The sequence below is a fragment of the Gavialis gangeticus genome, unplaced genomic scaffold (genome assembly GCF_001723915.1).
Source record: "Gavialis gangeticus isolate Ggan-Ray unplaced genomic scaffold, GavGan_comp1, whole genome shotgun sequence".
NCBI classification, from domain to species: Eukaryota; Metazoa; Chordata; order Crocodylia; family Gavialidae; genus Gavialis; species Gavialis gangeticus.
In genome coordinates, this window is record NW_017729024.1 from 147,509,008 (window position 1) to 147,527,575 (window position 18,568).

Genomic DNA, 18,568 nt, shown 5'->3' on the forward strand with positions numbered 1-18,568 from the left:
ACATAAAGATAGTCTTTCAAAAATACGAAACAATACAAAATACAATTAGGTGCATAGGTGCTGACTTTTTTTTCCCTGGTGGGTGCTTGCAGATGTAAAAAAAAACCAAACCCAAAACCCAGTGGTTTAGTGCTTTACTTTTAACTTGATGTGTTCCCATGCTGAGCTCCAGGCATGCCCAGAGGCAGTACATTACTTCAACTCAGCTCTTCAGTATCTGTAAAGGTTGGGCACTTTAGTGGGGCTTTTTTGGCACTTTTATCTAATAGCTGATTGAATCAGCTTTAGCTTAAAGAGCCAAAAAGCCCCACTGAAGTGCCCAATCTTTACAGGCTGGGTCAAAGAAGTAGTAATGCATTGCTTCTTCCAGTAAATGCACTGCTGCTTCTTTTAAAAAAAAAAAAAAATCTGCAAGTCTTGCTGTGTGTGTGGTCAGCACCCACTACATTTTTTTTTTTGGTGGGAGGTGCTTGAGCTTACTCACCCACGGAGTCGGTGCCTGGTTAGGTGTACAATAGGTATAAGTATATATAATATGTATAATTACTCCCTGTAAAATATGGTTGATACTTACAGCTGCAAAGGTCCCATTCCATATCCTAGCAGACACATTTACAAAATATTCTCCTTTCATCCTGAGGTCTCCCAGCCAGCATGTAATTGTCGTACACTGTACATTCTGACAGTTCTATCAGAGGAGAAAATATTAGGATTTTAAAAAGCACTTCTCACATTAATGAATACTATAGTTGCAATCTAGGCAGGCAAGGTTCTTTGGGTAGATGTGATATCTTTTATTAGACCAACTGAGTAGTTGGAAAAAGGTTCTTTGCAAGTGTTTGGGCGCAGTCACCTTTCTTCAGGCATAGGGAATCTGCTGTTCTGAGACTTCAAGCAATGAAAGAATCTAAAAGTGTGACAGGATGTCAGTGAGAATGTAAACAGGTGGAAATTAGGAAAACACAAGCTAGAGCAGGGAAGGGAGGGAGAAAAAGCAGGGGGGAAAAACCAGAAAGGTGAGTAATCTTATACTTTTGGCCCTGGGTTACATAGCCTCTTATCTTGTTATTGTGTCCAAATTTATGAGTTATGCTGCACTGGTAGCTTTGATAAATAAAGCACCTTACTCATCTGTAAGGTAGATGCAGAATGAGCTATGTAAGTTTATACTTGCTCATATTCCCATACAAACCTACCTTACCTATAGATCTCCTCCAGAAAGAAGAGTCATTTCACATGTTTCTTAATGTCATATGAACATATATTTTCTAGTCATTTAACAATTACATTCAGATTAATTTATTCAGCATTAGTGACCACACTGTGGCAATATCTGAACAACAAACTTAGTACAGTTGTAATGGTCAAATGGTCTCTATAGGAAAATCTAATATAGATTGGACAAATATGAACAAAAAACCCACGCTGAGCGAGTTGCAAGGAATGCTAGAGATAGTTCTTCAAAAAGAGCTACTTGTTCTGACACACACAGAGTATACAAAGAGACTATGGTCACTATGGAAACAGTTTAATTATAGAAATTAAAAATAGAAAAAAAAACTTGGACAAGAAGAGGAAAATAGCAATAGTACAAATGATAGCCCTGACCCTGCACTGTCAATGTGGAGTGCCACTGGCATTAAGAGAGATCTGCCTATGCAGCTCATAGTGTTGAATCGGGAACATACAAAGGTCAAAGTCCCAGCTTTATCTCACCAATTCTTTTGCAGCTCTGAAGTTTTCTTTCTTGAAAGAAGCTGAATAAGGTGTTTTTCCTATTTGCAATGGATTTATGTTTGCACTGCATGTGACACCCTGGGTCTAGAAAGAAATTGTTATATTATATGGGATGGAACCATAATCATGATTATGCACATTACTATGACAAGTTTGCTAGATGGCGGTCATTACTAGTATTACAGCTGCAATGTTAGATTGTTACGGATATAAATAATGATTGTTTTTACAATTCAGAAATTAAATGATTTTCATGAAGAAATAATCTGGTATCTTTAACATCTATGTTTATTAAAAATTTCAGACTGACTCACAATATGGAAGAGGACCCAGCTGAGGAGTTACATGACTATTCCCTATATGTAAGGTGGGTAATGTTTGGAGAGCTTTATCTAAACCAGTACGTGGACCCTATTTTTTTGGAACATACATGTGGCAAGTGTTTCAGAAAATGCCAGTTTCACTGAGGCAGAGATTCTTTGACTTCTGACAGTCAAATCTACCACCACTCATACAAGGTTGGTCTCATCTTTGGCTTCCATTTTTACAGATGGGAAAATGAGGCATGCAACAACTAAGCAGCTTGCCCAAGATCATACAGAAAGCCTGTGACAGCAGGAATGTGAGCCCAGATCTCCCAAGTGCTGATCTTGTGTCCTGATTACTGGACCATCTTTTCTTTCATTCCCTCCCCCTGAAGTTGTAAAGGCATAGCATCAGTACAAACAATGAAGTACGCTCTCAGATGTGACTAGGGTTGACCAATGTCCATAAATTTACAGACTGTCCCTAAAAAAAGGGCTAAAAATATTTGTCCATAAAAAAATTGAGCTGTCCCTAAGAAATTGAGACACATGCTTTGGCTGCATTCTGTCAGCTGTCGCTTGTCTATAATGGATGCTTGCCTTGAAGACAGGCCCTGGACAGTCTGAGGTGGTGGTGCCCCCGAATGGCAGCCTCGGGTAAGTCTCCCTTCCCAATGGATTGGTTTAGGTGTTAGCTCCCCAGTTTTGGTTCACTCGTGATTGAGACTATTAGCTGTCTGAGTTTCACTTAATGTTTAATAATTGTTTTTTCCTTAAGGTTCTGCATTTGTCTTCCCTCCCCACTCCCCAGTTATAAATCCAACACCCAGTTAAAAATTTATTTTCCTAGGTTTCTGGGTGGATGCTTGAGCCAGATTTGGAAAGTTGGTGTTTAATCTTTAAATTTGAACCTGGCCCTTGTTACTGCCATCCAGGACCTGGCAGAAGGGTTACACTTACATTATGTAAACCAGATATCAGTACAAACTGATGTCAGTAAAAAAGTTTGTCAATAAAGTTTGCAGATTCTTAGGAAATAAAATATTCTTGGGTTGGCAACCCTGAATGTGACACTATGATTACTTGTTGATGTTCTGCCCATGGATCGCACCTCGTGTATCACAGCCCAGATTATATTTATTACACAGGTTATAGTGTAAATTTTACATGATTCAGTTCTCTACCTGGTCTGTATCCACTGCAGTTAGGTACATCAGCAGATTGTTTTTTTTAGTCAGTTCTAGAAGATGGATTTTTACACATGCCATGTTTACTGCAACACTTCCTGTTGTAACCTGCACAGCAAATAACCAGTTAATTTAGTTGTATTTAGAATTAAGAAAATACAAGTTAGTTAATTAGAGCAAGGCAGTCATAACCCAAGACTGGTTAAAGATCTGAACTGCTTTTGCTGCTGTAATATTTTTCTCCATTAATATTTTTATCTCTAGGCAGTAACTGCATTATAACATCAATACATGTAAACAACATATGGTATATAATTTTGAATCCCTGGTTGCTTTCTAAGGAAAATTTTTATTACAGTAAAAGCTGCATTATCCGGCACTTTACCATCTGGAATTCTCTATTAACCAGTATCTGTCACAGACGGCAGCTTGCCGTTCGGGATGCTGCCAAGCGGTGTCACTAGCGACAGCCTCATCCGCCATTGTGATCGCACTATGATCACGTTGAGCTTGTGCTTGTGCTGTGACTTTATTGCTGAATATCTCACCCATCCTGCAACTATGGCTACCAATACTCCATCAACAAGCAGAGGACAGAAGCGAAAGTGTGTTGTTTTGATGATTACACAGAAATTGGACATAATTAAGTGCTTGGAGAAAGGAGAGAACAGGAACAGGTTGATGCCAAAATTCAATGTTGGCTCGTCTATGATCTACAGCATCAGAGTTACTCCAGTTCCTGACGAATTCTGAGACAAGTAAAGCAACTGAGCAACGCCGTACTCTGCACAAACCAAAATTGGAACAATTAGACAAGATATTGTACGAATGGTTTGCCTTAAAACATTCAGAGGGAGCTCCAATTCCTGGCCCAATGTTGATCAAAAAAGTGAAATACTTCTATCAACAAATGGGAATGACTGAGGCCTTCTTTTTATTTTTTTTCAGACGGATGGTTGTCTTGCTTCAAACTTGGCCATGGTATCAGAAGGCTTGATGTGTCTGGAGAAAAAAAATCTGCTGATCATGAGGCTGCTGAAAAATATTGTGCATTTTTCCAGAAATTGGTAGTGGAGCATGGCATAACCCCAGAGCAGACCTATAACGCTGATGAAACTGGCCTTCTTTGGCATTATTTGCGAACTTCTACCCTGGCTGGTGCAGGTGAGGTTGGTGCAGCTGGTTTTAAGCAGAGCAAGGACTGCCTGACTGTGCTTATGTGTGGAAATGCAGCAGGCACACAGAATCAAGCTGCTAGTGGTGGGAAAATTCAGACAACCAAGGGCATTCAAGGGCATTGTTCATCTACCTGTTGAGTACAAGGCACAAGCTAATGCATGGATGGACAATATCTTTGCATTGGTTTCACCATGTCTTTGTATCAGCAGTGAAAGAGAATCTGAAGAAACTTGGAAAGCCAGAAGACAGAAAAGTTATTCTAATTTTAGATAACTGTGGAGCTCACCCTTGTGAAGCAGAGTTAGTGTCTGGAAATACCCTTACCATCTTCCTGCCTGCAAATGTCACGTCAGTCATACAGCCCATGGATCAAGGAATGATCAAAAACATGAAATCTATCTACAGAAGGGATTTTATGAGGAAGCTACTCAACTATGAAGGCAGTCTCCAAGAATTTCAGTTGCAGTACACCATTAACAATGCAATTTTCAATGTGGCATGTGCCTGGTGTGCTGTGAAGAGTACAACTTCAAGGAAGGCTTGGAGAAAAATGTGGGCAGCAATGATGTTTGCAGAAGGATCTTCTGATGAAGAAGAATTTGCAGGTTGCAATGTAAGACAGAAAAAAAAATCATTAAAAGAGATTTCTGATATCCTTCAAAATGCTGACCCCACTAACCCACTCACTAAACTCAAAGATACGGAGTGGGTAAACGGTGATCAAGACCTTGATGTTGCACAAACCCTTACTGATGCTGAAATTAGAGAAAAGGTTGTGCATCCTGAGAGAGCTACTGCACCTGAACAAGACTCAGAAGAAGAAGACCACAGTGAAGAAACTAAAGTGGATTGGGCTCCAGCTGCACAATGTCTGCAAACAGTCTTGAAATTTGCTGAGCAGCTGTCTTATTCTGCTCAGGAAGTGATGCAACTTCATGTTGTTCACAACAATTTCCTGAAAAACAGGCAACTGACTTGCAGGCAGGCAGACATCCGCAGGTTGCTTCAAAGAGCTTCTGCAGCTTGTGTCAAGGATCCAGGCAGCTTGTGTCATGCATCAGATATTACTATTGATGTTGATGATCCTCAAGAAGAGCCATGGTCTGAAGCAGAACCACATTTTGAGGCAACCTCTGATCCCAAGGCGCCTTCAGAAGCAGCTGAGGGGCAGTAATTGTACAGTATACTATTTACTGTATTATTACTTATAGTTAAAATATTAAAAGTTGTTATATCACAGTTAAAATGGCTTAGTTTCTTTTTTGAAAAAACCTGTAATTATAACTCTCAGATAACCAGCATATTTGATTAACTGGGACCCCCCATTCCCCATGGATACTGGATAACAGAGCTTTACTGTAGTTGCATAAAGCAAATGATCTGTCACAGCCGCTAGTCAATACAGCTCATTCACATTCCTTTAATAACTGCTGCCTCTTTAATTCAGGTTTCCTCCAAGTTCAAGCTACGTTTTTCAGAGTTGTGTAACAACTGCGGTTATTCAATTTATTACCTATTGAGAGCACTTAACTTTACTCAAACAAAACAAAACAAAACAAAACAAAACAATTATTTATATTTCCATAACCCAAGTCCTGTAAAAACTTAATGCATGTGTTTCACTTTATGCACTCTGAACAGTTCCACTGACTTGAGTTTGTAGATCTGAGACTCATTTCAGTGGGATTACATACAAGGGTATAGTGTTAAGCACATAAGTCTCACAAGATCTGGGCCTGTGCTAGCAGTGACAAACCTCCCCGAACTGGGAATCTTACCGCTCCACCAGTGAATGCTGCGAAATAGGGAGGTGAAGCTATCACTGTTCAGTCACTTAGACTCATCTTCATCATTGACTGACTCACACAGAGTAAAACACCAAGGACCTCATTTTGTTTGACCTGTGGATACACAGTACAGGTGGCAAGGCAACACTAAGTATTATCTTTATAAATATTTACTAACCTTAACTGAAAAATTGAATGCAGGGCCAATCTCTTCAAAATTATTCACAGTGGAAGGAACATTGTGATCAGAGTATATTTCATAGAAATTTATGTTGGTAAGCCTGGTGAACAACCAGAAAACAATATTTTAATGTGGCAGGTGCTATTAAAATATATTCAAATATTCCATGTAACTGATTGTTTCTTGGTTAAAACAGCAAATCAGAGTTCAGAAGTATAATATGGGGAAACTCAGATATTGATATCCTTGTTTTAAATTTGATTTTGGAAAGTTGTTAAAGAAACAAAAATCTTATTGGAGTCTAAATTGCAAGCGAGTGCATAAAGCATAGTGCAGTAAGGGGATACAAGGAATTGGAGGGATGTTGAAGGGCATCTCTCTGCCCAACTTAATCCCCTCATGCTTAGGCATAGTGCCACAGCCTTTTGCCTTTGCTTGGCGTTCTCTGCTAATGTCTATGTAGTCCTTGCTGCAGTCTGCCCTTTCTGTGAGACTCCACCCTCCAGTGAAGACACGCATAGTGTTGTCCTGGTTGATCAGAAATTCCAGGACACCAGAAGTGAAGTCCCCCAACATACTGCCCTGCTCAGTATTGTTTCTCAATATACCCGGGCTCCTCCTGAAAACTCCAAACAGACAAAATTTGACTTCAGCATTTTCCTCCCACTTCAGGGCTTGAATTTCTGGTATTTCTGGGTGTGTTTTCAGTCTCCTGTTTCATCTTGCAAAACAGAAATGGGCTTTTTGCCATTTTCTCAGGGCTCAAACCAAGAACTAGCTCCTAGATACAAGTTTTCCCAAGACCCATCCTCTGCTCTGTTAAAGAAAAGCCAAGTCCTCTATGGCAGATTTATTGACTCAGTGACCCGTTTCCAAGTGCAGCCATAGTTGTTAAATAGGCACTTGAGCTTCCATTAACCACCTCTCTGCTAGGATAGGGTTTATACAACTTATTTCATATTCTCCTCTTAAGATTTTACCCAACCCCAGGGAAAATGTCAAAGAAACCAGGGCCTCTCTTTCCTTCAGATCTCTTTTAGGCTGATTCACTTTTCTAGGAGTGACTCTTACACGCTCTCGATCTGCATCTCAAATCCTACTTTGTCACTGTCCAGAAATGCAACCTGAAATTGTAAACCTTGTTTTTCCTTAATTGGGACTGCTTGGGATCCTCTGCCTGGCCTCTTCTAAGGCAGCAAGTTCCTGCTGGTATCTTCCAGTTAATGAGACTAGATGGTTTAAGTCTGTATCCTTCAGTATTGTTTTTTTGGACTTACTGCAGTTACTGCCATAGCTACTAAATTGGGGATTTTTTTGCTACCTCTGTGTTCACCTGATCTTTAGTCTAGCCCTTGTGAACAGCAGTGGCTCTCTTCTATTCTATAGTCTCCTTTTCTAGTGTCCACTGTCCTTATCCAGGATGCACATGCACAAGTATTCTACTTCCTTCTGCATCACCATCTCTTGCTGTGTGGCTACTATTCAACTCTGTTCTCTAGCTTTTTCCAAAGCTCAGAGAGAGGTTTTTCCTTCTGTTCTCAAGCCACTACCTGTAGATAGCCCTGCTCTGTCATGCAATGAGTATAACGGGGCTTCTCTCCTAGGAGCTGCTCCCACTTCAGTTTGAGATCAGTCTTGGCAAATCTTGAATCTTGCCTGGCTCCTTTTCCTGAAGTAGGCACTGCTGCTTTGTTCTCTCAAAGTTTGTTGCTATCCATTTGGCCCCCACTGTTCTTTTAACTCCTCCACAGCCTGGGAATATTTGTTTCACCTCTGTATATTAATCCTGTAAGACTTTATGGCATTGTCCAGTTCCTGCAGAAAGGCTATCATTTGGGCTTGCTTGGTGGAATTTGATTAATGCTCTGTGATTCTCTATAAATCCCCTCAAATCCCGGAAGCTACTATTCAGCATTCTTTGGGTGAGGATCATTTCTTTAGTCCCACTTGGACTCTCTATACTCAGAGAGCACAATTTCCCCACAGATCCTGTCCCCCTCCCTACTGGCCAAGCAGGGCAGTCCCACGCCTGGGGCAGCCACGATGCATGGAGCAGTGTGAGCTGCCACCATGATGATTGCAACAATGTTGCACAGCCATTGCTGTGGCAGTGGCTAGTTTTGTCCTGTGCCAACAAAGTTGGTGCCCAGGGCTGTTGCTCCAGTCACCCTGGCTTAGTTATACTACTGGGCCAAGTTCTCCATGGGGCAATTCCTTTCAGTATTGTCCTCCTTTTTTACAACAAAATGAGGTACAGCCCTTGAAGGCTTCCTCTACTTATCCCTTCCTGGGCCTATGTGACAGGCAAAATACTCACAATAGTCTTAACTGCTTCTTTTGTTCTCATTACAACAGTTTAAGCTTTAAAGTCACAGTCCTTTATGTGTTCCCCTTGTTCACAAGCAAAGAAATCATCTGCTGAATTTTTTCTTTTTAAAGTATTAAAGGAAAACAATAAAATGTCTGATGTCATTGACCAAGCAACAGTTTCTTACAACTGCCAAAAAAGATGATAGTGTATCTGCGTCCTGATGGCAATTCTCAGAGGCAATTCTATTTTCTATGGCGGCCTTGACAGAATTCCTTCAACTCTCTTTATTCAGCATACCTTGTGAGGTGAATTTCAGCATCATACCGCAGGGGAATTGATAGGCTGACTTGATTGTCTGTTTCTCGGTCTTCCTTACTTTCACTGTTCATCAAAAGCATAATTTATTATCTCAGGCATTATAACACAATTATAATGGCCAAAAAATAATTATACTTGCAGTAATAGTAATGTTATTGTTTTATCTTAGCTCAAACAGTTCCTTGGTGGGTGTGCATTAAAAATTGAATAATTATATAATACCATATTTACTTGATTCCAAGATGAGATTTTTTTCTCCTTCATTTAACATGGAGGAAAGCCCCTCATCTTGGATTTGAGTACAAGGCGCTGGGGGGTGGGGGGGAGACGCTCACCTCATGTTGGGGCTGGAGTTGCTGCTGCTTCTGCACCCCATGCCTCTCTCTCCAGCAGCCTTGGGCCCCCTCTTCCATCCTTCTCTCAAACTGCTTCTACTCCCCAATGTCCCACTCCTGCTTCCCTTTGGTCTGGCACTGGCAGGCTCCATCTCCACTGCAGCCTGGAGCATGGAATATGGCCCCAGTCTGGCCCTGTAGCAGCTGTGCTGGATTTCCAGCACAGGCAGCAGTGGGGACAAAGCTTCCCAGTGCTGAAGCATGGGTGGTAGGGGGAGAGGCAGGAGGCAGACAGAAGTTTCAGGAGTAAAATGGGTGAAGAGGAGCAAGGGCCTGAGGCTGCAGGGGTGGGAGGGGAGGCACTAAAATGGCCTGAGGAGTGGGGCAACAGGGAGTGGGGGTCTGAGGCTGTGTGAGGGAGGGCAGGTATAAGGAGGGGTTAGTTGGGTGGGGGGCAGGCAGCCTGGGGCAAGCCGCCTTTCCCACCAACCACCTGTCTGCCCCCTACTGCCCCTCTCCCACTGCTTCCCCCATTGCCTGCTCCCCTACTGCTTCCCCCACTGCCTGTCCTACCATGTGCCCCCCTACTGACTTCCCCACCACCTGTGCCCTTACCACTCACTTATTGCTTGTTCCTTTATAGCCCCCTAATTGTTTGCCCTCCACTACGTGCAGTGATGTGGGAGGGGTCAAATTTAAGACAATTCTGCAATAATTAGTTTCTATACATGGACAATTATGACAAATTTATACATTTTCCATGTACAGAATCTACTTATTGGGGGGTCATCTTAAATTCAGGGTTGTCTTGGATTTGGGTAGATAAGGTAATATATTTTACCTCAGTGCCTGAAAATGTATAGTTGATGTGTTCTGAAGATGTTTGAGGTTGAAGTCAAAGCTAATATCAAAAGATACCTAAACAAAAGACAAAACCAACAGATTATACAACAAATTTAAAGTGCTTACAAATAATTATCATTATATTTATTTGTCTGTACAAACTTCTAGAGTTTGAGCTATACATTAGAATATTGTAGCATGTTATTGTCTGCCGTAATGACTTCATCCTACCTGCAGCATTGCTTTGTTCTTATTTTTACCTGCAGCTTCTTGTATCATTCTGCAAACACTAACAGTTTGCACATTTTAAAACACAGTGATGTAATTACTAGTTGCAAACAGCAGCAGCAGCAGCAGCAGCATTTCAGGGAAGTTTGGGTTATTTACTTTTTAAGCATCCATTCTGCTTCTGTATCCATTCTGCTGGCTATCATCCATAACAATTTGTTCTAAGCTGCTAAAAACATGGGTTATAGTCTGTTCAGCAAGGGCTTTTTCTCCTGCAGAGAAGGCATGTTCCTATTCTATTTAGTGAGTTCTCATTGCTGCAAATGACTGCTTTAGGGGCTGGGAAGGCCATTTATTTCCTTTCCTAAAGAATAATGGAGAAGATTAAAGCTATCCAAGATGCTGTATATCATGAGATTTATGCTATGTAAATAGGTTACAGGATATATCCTCAAGATGCTTGAGGCACTATCTCCTGTCATGGCAGCATTGCTTATAGGTAAGTATTATGTACAGTCCTGGAAAGGGAGTCACCATAGAGTCCTGCATTGGGTTGGGTACCTGCCAGTACCCACAGGTGACCTGCAAAGTGCGTCGGGTTTAGGTGGGAATGTAAACTACTTCACGTTTTGAAGTTTGCGTGCTGATCTGAAAAAGAAATTTTTCAGGTTAGACGCAGGTTAGGTAAACCACCAGATGCTGACAGACGTGGGAAAAAAAAAAAAACCATGTGTGAAAAAAAAAACACCACGTTTTACCCAAAGCAGCAGCGTGAATGAGCTCAAACAAAGAAGGAAGAATGGATGTGAAGGAGATCAAACAAAAGGTACATCAGGGTGTGACACCCTACCTTTTGTCTGATATCCTTCACAGCCATTTTGAATGCTAACATGCTGCTTCTTCTGGTAAAAAGTGTGTTGTTTTTTTTTCCATGTTTGTCAGCAACTACCGAACATATGGCCAGATCAAGAGCTTTAGCAGCGCTTTTTTGGTGGTTTTATCTAACAACTGATTGAATCAGCTATTAGATAAAAGCGCCAAAACGCCCTGTTGAAGTGACCAATATATACAGACACTGCAGAGCTGGGTTGAATTAACACACTACTGCTTCTGGGAAAATGTGGGATTATTTTTCCACTTCTGTTAGCAGTGTGGATCAGGTCATGGGTTTGACTAAAGCAGGTCAGGTCAGTCCATGGGTAAGAAGACTTGCTCATATGGGTTGTGAGTTTGGGTCTGGTTGTATAATATTAGGTGCAGGTTGGAAGAGGGTCTATAAAATCAGACCCATGCAAGTCTCCGAGTCACCACTGGCTCAGTCAGAAGGAATCCCCAGATAAGAATCCATTCAGTTCTTAGGAGAGAACATTGTTAAGATGGGGGAATTTCTGCTCTCGACCCCTGTGCTCTGAGAGCTACAAACCAATTGCTGCACGAAGAGATTTCAGCCATTGTCCAGGAGGTAGGGAGAAGCATGTAGCTTAAGTGCTTCTCTCCCAAACTGTGTAGAATCACCAGCCTTTGACTGCTACTCTCAGTGACTTGAACTGAACCTTACTCTAATGAGAAAACATTTACCAGTAATGTGTTAGGACATACTTGTGGTGGGTATCACTACAAATGTGTTGATATATGAAATCTGAGTGGTACCTTTTCTCCTTCTTTAAAAACAGGATAGCCGACTTGGCAAATGACTGATTCCTGGGCAGTGCCCACCTGACATGAAACTTCAGTTCCATCACCCTGAAGAAAAAAAAATAGAAAAGCCATATTAGCTATTAGCTTTTGATACAAGACTAGACACTTACTTGCACTGTTTTTTCAATGCGACATCAGTGTGCTTGTGTTGCAAAAGAAAGCCAGCAGCATGTTGGGTTAAGAGGAGTGTGTTGCAAATCAAGGGAAGTGATTCTGCCACTCTGTTTGGCACTGATAAGCAGGGGCGTGCTTATTTAGTGAGGCTTAGTTAGTGAGGCATTAAAGCTCAAGCGCATTGGTGAAATGGGGGTCGAGGAAGGGTGGTCGTTCCTCAAGGAAGTGATCCTACGGGCGCAGAAGGAGACAATCCCATTGCACATAAAAGGGAGCAAAGGGGCCAAGAAGCCCTCTTGGCTGAACATGGAAGTCCAGGAAAGCCTAAGGGCAAAGCAAGAGGTATACAGGCTGTGGAAACAAGGGGTAGCTACCAAGGAGGAGTACACCTCCCTGGCTCACACTTGCAGGGAATCAGTTAGGAAGGCCAAAGCAGGATTATAACTTAGGCTAGCGACAAAAATTAAGGACAACAAAAAGTCCTTCTTCAGGTATATAGGGATGAAAAGAAAGGTGCAGGATAGCATAGGACCCCTACAGGACAAACTAGGGCAACTGGTGACAGAGTGGGGAGAAGGCTGAGCCCTTTGGAGAGTTCTTTGCATCTGTATTCCTAGACACAGACCAAGACAAATCTCCCAACTGGACTGTAGATAGACACAGGAGGGACACCAGCCCACCAACTGTTAGCACAGACTTAGTGAAGGAGCACTTGGAGGGGCTGGATGTGTTCAAATCAGTGGGGCTGGATAAACTTTATCTAAGGGTCCTGAAGAAATTGGCCAGTGTCTTAGCAGAGCCACTGGCATAGCTGTTCGAGCACTCATGGTGCTCTGGTCAGGTTCCAGAGGACTGGAAAAGGGCCAATGCGGTCCCTATTTTCAAGGAGAGGAGGAGGAACCAGGAAACTATAGGCCAGTTAGTCTCACCTCTATTCTTGGAAAAACTCTGGAAAAAATCATTAAGGATCACATTTGTGGGAGCCCAGCAAAGGAAATAATGCTGAAAGGAAATCAGCACAGGTTCATTGTAGGTAGATCCTGCCTGACTAACCTTGTTTCTTTTTATGATCAGGTCACAAAATGCTTAGACAAATTTCGTTCTCATAAATAAACTGACAGGCTGTGATGTAGATGATTATCCAGTCAGGTGGGTGGCAAATTGGCTTAGGGATCTCATCTAGAGAGTGGTGGTGGACAGGTTGATATCGACCTCGAAAGATGTGGGCAGTGGAGTCCTACAAGGCTTGGTCCTTGGACCAGTACTGTTCAATGTCTTCATCAGTGACTTGGATGAGGGTGTAGAGAGTGCCCTGTCCACATTTGCACATGATACCAAATTACGGGACAAAGTTAACACACAGAGGGTAGGGAATGGATCCAGGTGGATCTGGACAGGTTGGAAAAATTGGCAGAACGAAATAGGCTGCAGTTCAACAAGGACAAGTGCAAAGTGCTGCACCTGGGCAAAAAGAACCACCAACACACTTACTGGCTGCGGGATGACCTTTTCAGCAGCACAACAGTGGAAAGGGATCTTGGAGTCATAGCTGACTCCAAGGTGAACATGAGTGGGCAATGTGACAAGGTGATTAACAAGGCTAACTGCACTTTATCATTCATTAGCAAATGCATGATGAACAGGTCCAGGGAGCTGGTACTTCCCCTCTATGTGGCACTGGTCAGGCTGCAGTTGGAGTACTGTGTCCAGTTTTGGGCACCGCACTTCAAGAGGGATGCGGAGAATCTTGAGAGGGTTCAGAGGAGGCCACTTGTATGGTCAGAGGCCTGCAGGCAAGGCCCTACGAGGAGAAACTGAGGGACCTAGATCTCTTCAGCCTTTGCAAGAGAAGGCTGAGAGGTGATCTTGTGGTTGCCCATAAATTCATCAGGGGAGGGCAGCAGGGAATAGGAGATGCTGTATTTACGAGCGTAGTCCCTGGAGTAACTAGGAACAATGGCCACAAATTGACAGAGAGTAGATTTAGGTTGGGCATTAGGAAGAACTTCTTTACAGTAAAGGTTACCAGAATCTGGAATGGGCTTCCAAGGGAGGTGATGCTCTCCCATACCTTGGGGGTCTTCAAGAGAAGACTGGACAAGCACCTAGCTGGGGTTGTCTAATCCAGGCGCTCCTTCCTGCCCAGGGCAGGGGGTCAGACTTGATGACCTGCTGAGGTCCCTTCTGGCCCTAACATCTATGAATCTATGGATCCTGGTTTTCTCTGATAAAAAATAATCTCCAATTTTTGGATTAAAAAAAGTAAACCAAATTCCACATTTTTCCATGATTCATTCATTCATATTCTCTCTCTCTCTCTCTCTCTCTCTCTCTCTCTCTCTCTATATATATATATATATATATATATATAGTTACTTTTGGGTTACTTTTTTAAATAAAAAAATGGGAATTTTTTTTTTTTATCAGAGAAAACCCGGATCCCTGCCGATAAGGCAAGATGTGGATAGATTGGAAACAGTCCAGCGGAGAATGACAAAAAATGATTACAGGCCTGGAAAACATGACTTATGAGGAACATAAGAAAGGACTAGGTTATTTAGTCTGGAGAAGAGAAAACTATGGGGGGATTTGACATGGGAAAAGGACTAGGAGCCGAAGAAATTTAGGTTGGTGATTAGGAGGAACTTCCTGATTATAAGTGTGGTCAAGCATTGGACAGCTACCTAAAGACTGTGGAATTTCCATCCCTGGAAATTTTCAAGAGAAGTTTAGATAGACACTTGGCCAGGATGGGTCATAAAGGATGACCCTGCCTAAAGCAAAGGACTGAGCTAGATGACCTTGCAGGGTTCCTTGCAGCCTTACTTTCCTAAGGAATACAGATTGGAAGGAATTACACCTAACTTTTATGTTGCTTTCATGTGCAAAATGGGGATTCTATATCTAAAACCTTGAAAAAGCCATAGTTTTGTAACAGGAACCAGATTTAACCCTTTAGAAAGCAAACCTGACTATAAGCAGGTCTTTCCTTAGCTTCCATTGTACAGTCCAGCTTCATATATGTTTTAGTCAATGATCTGCCTTCTGTGTTACAGCAGAAAGCTGGGGGGGGGCAGGGGGAAAGCCATCTGCTCTTCAATTTCCTTGAAGGGTATCAAGCCTTGCTTTTTACAAATCTACCACCTAGGAGCTTATAGGAGATTACAGCCCATGGATGGGCCAGGACAATAGCAGTGGATTTGCCCCTTCAGAAATGATCCCAGTTCTTTCCCCCCAAAAGAGCTAGTTTTGAATAATATACTGAATTCCTTCCCTATCCTGACCTCAACAGTAGCAGCCTTCCTACTTGGGCCAGACACTGGGGTCTGGATTTTATCCTCTTTGAACTGGTTGGGAGCAACACTGCAGACAAATGATTTACTGTAGTTCTCCTAAAATAACCTGTAACATTCTTTTCTTTTCTTGTTTTTTTAACAAAGAAAAAAATCCATTAAAATCACAGTTTCTGGTATAGTGATCATTCCAAGCTGATTAACTATCTAGTTGGAATATGTGACCTTGGCAGTAACATTATTTCTAACTCCAAAGTCTGTGTTTTAAAACTATCGCTGTTGCACACTTGATTTATCAAGTATGAATTGTTTGTGCCCTAGTAACAGTATTCAGAAGTGTTGTTTGGAGTAAAGCAGTATGTGCAAGATGCCAAGTCCCAAGGTAAGGAAAAGATGACTTCACCAGTGAGTTGAAATCAAACTAGCTAGGGTGCCAGCTCTTATGCTGAGCTGGCTGTCTTCCTCCTTGATCTAAATAAACTGGTATGTTACACTTAGTTCTAGCTAATTGTAAAGAGGGAGTTGGAAGAAATAGAAAATTTCTTGCATCTTATGGAACAAGATGGAGTAAGCCTTTGCTGAGATAAGGACTACTAGAAAGAAAAACACTTATCAGAGAAACAAGAAAAAACAGAAGTAAAATAGGTAGAGTTGAGGTGGACGTAACTACATACTGATACAGATGATGAAGAGAAAAACAAGTTTTCTGAAAATGTAGCCAGGATTCTGGTGTTATATGCGTTTTCCTTCTCATTCCTGAGCTTCACAGTAAATGTTATCCTTCTATTCTTGCTGCTCACAATGAAGGGTTGTTTGCTGTTGGAAAAAAAAAAAAACAAAACGATCATTTTTATCGTAAATAAAGTGGCTACTGCAGCTACAGATCACTGAAAGGCATTCGACAGCAATGAATCAGATGGACAGTACTGTCTGTTTTGCTGTTCTACATAAACAGAACTATCATTTTACAAACACTTTGTACGCTGGCCATACGTATTGTGAAAGTGCTTCTTAAAACTGACCTCAATTAATTGTACTGTCTTGACTATATATAGCCCATATGGCTTCATTTGGTTTTAACAGGTTCTGCCACAGAAGACAGGCTGAAAATCTCCTTAATAATAGTTGCCTTATAGCGTGGTGATACTGATGTGAACCTACATTTAAACATTAATGATATAACATGAAGTACTATTAATACATTTTTTCTACAAGTTCTGAATAGATATTGTACTGAAAAGAAACTCTCAGGTTTTCATTCAATGTATCATTGATTAAAACACTTTTTGTACAAAAATTTTAGTTGACACTTACCCATCATCTGTTTTCTGCTGAACATCAAGAACAAGTTCAGAGATGCAGAGTTCATCCTCACCACAGTTTTTGATAAAAGGAATCTACAGACATGGAAAAAAGTTATCTTCTGCGTTTTCCTGAAAGACTAGAACTTGATGCCCTACCTGACTCTATCTATTCTACCTTCAACTTCCCTGAAAGCATCCCCTTTTAGAGATGAGAAAATAAGGCACAGGGATAGTAAGACTGTTTTTCCAATCCTAGGTAAGGTGGACTTTAAGGCTACCACCAATCCATATCTATCTAAACTAAAGTGAAAGCTCCCAAGCTTGAGCTTCTAAGCGAAAGCTCCTAAGCTTGACTCTCAGCTGCAGCCCAGCTCAATTCATAAAGCTCTGCTGACCCTTCTGCCTCTGGTTTAATCTACAGCTTTCTGACTCTGGCTACCTGACCCAACTTCATCTGTAGCTACCAACACTGGTTCTCCAATCCTGGCTTGATCCATGGCTTACTGATTCTAGCTTTCTGGCCTGGCCTGACCACCAGCTCTAGACCCTGATTATGAATCTGTCTTGACTCCTGTCCTTAGAATTAGGTTCCTGACCTTGTAGCTAGCTACTATGCTGGACCATCATCATCCCACTTGTGACATATTTGGTTTTATACTGTCCAGTAGTTGAGTTCTGTACTTACACTGTAGGATACAGATGCAGGAGAATATGCATCAAGGACAGGATTAGAGCCAGGATTTGCAAGGCCAATGTCAATACGCAGACCAAGGGAATTCACAGCGTCAGATGGCTCCTGCAATATACATATTGACTTAGTAGGTCATAATTAACTTTATTGCATTGTTAAGATGCAATGTTACCTTTTTGTCCTCCAAAAGAACCATAAAGACCACACTCAGCTTATACACAGGGTTAACATTCAACCAGTCTCCCTACAATCATGAGTTTTTATTTGCAGTATTTTTGTGAATGCAATAAAAATACCAAGTCACAATATTTTTCAGTGCATTTTCAGTTTAATATTTTTAGTGGGACTGTATAAAGGCAATAATGTTCAAGGTCCTTATTAGCACTTAGCAACTTATATTAGGGAAAAGCTGTTTCTCTTAGACTTGAACCAGAAAATATGTGGTCAACGTCTATTCTATTCAGAGTTGACTTATAACTGGAACAATACAATACACATTTTCTATTAATAATATCTAATGTACTAGAAACAATAAAGGGTTTCTCCTTCGTATATTTAATATGGTAGCACTGCCGATTTTTATCTTTTTGTTTCTTTCACTCCTTATCTGCTTAGTAGTATTTAAAGCAGCAGTATTTAACTCTTATCTAGAATTTATAACAATCTATTATTTATATTATTTATAATTGTTTTTATGATTGGATCCTGAAAAACGCTCTGCAACTCCAAAACCTGCTTCTTATTCAGAGAAGATACTACACAGAGGCATATTTCATTAGCTTCTTTCGTAAGTCTGATCTTTACCCAACTTTGCCTGAGTGCAATATACCAAGTTTATCCAAATCCAAGATAACTCTGAGTTTAAGATGACCCTCTAATAATTAGATTTTATACATGGAAAATCTATACCTTCATTATACTTTTCCATGTATAGAATCTAATTATTGTAGGATTGTCTTAAATTCATTTCTCCCACCACTGCAGCAGGGAAAACCGTGGCAGAGGAGTAGGCAGCGGGAGGGCAGGCGGGGGTGGGGGGAGGCAGGTGGGGCAAGTA

At 41.4% G+C, this 18,568-nt stretch overlaps 1 protein-coding gene across 1 annotated transcript in view; it reads right to left on the minus strand.

Moving 5' to 3' along the window:
• Positions 1–18,568, minus strand: part of ITGA2 (integrin subunit alpha 2) — a 125,848-nt gene that overhangs the window by 15,737 nt on the left and 91,543 nt on the right. Inside the window, exons 18-27 of the mRNA XM_019517878.1 lie at positions 17,506–17,616; positions 16,831–16,913; positions 16,191–16,332; positions 12,062–12,154; positions 10,182–10,258; positions 8,985–9,068; positions 6,374–6,476; positions 3,227–3,337; positions 1,717–1,821; positions 575–688 (exon numbers count right to left, since the gene is read on the minus strand). Coding sequence (XP_019373423.1) covers positions 575–688; positions 1,717–1,821; positions 3,227–3,337; positions 6,374–6,476; positions 8,985–9,068; positions 10,182–10,258; positions 12,062–12,154; positions 16,191–16,332; positions 16,831–16,913; positions 17,506–17,616 — 1,023 coding nt within the window. The remainder of the gene's footprint in view (positions 1–574; positions 689–1,716; positions 1,822–3,226; positions 3,338–6,373; positions 6,477–8,984; positions 9,069–10,181; positions 10,259–12,061; positions 12,155–16,190; positions 16,333–16,830; positions 16,914–17,505; positions 17,617–18,568) is intronic.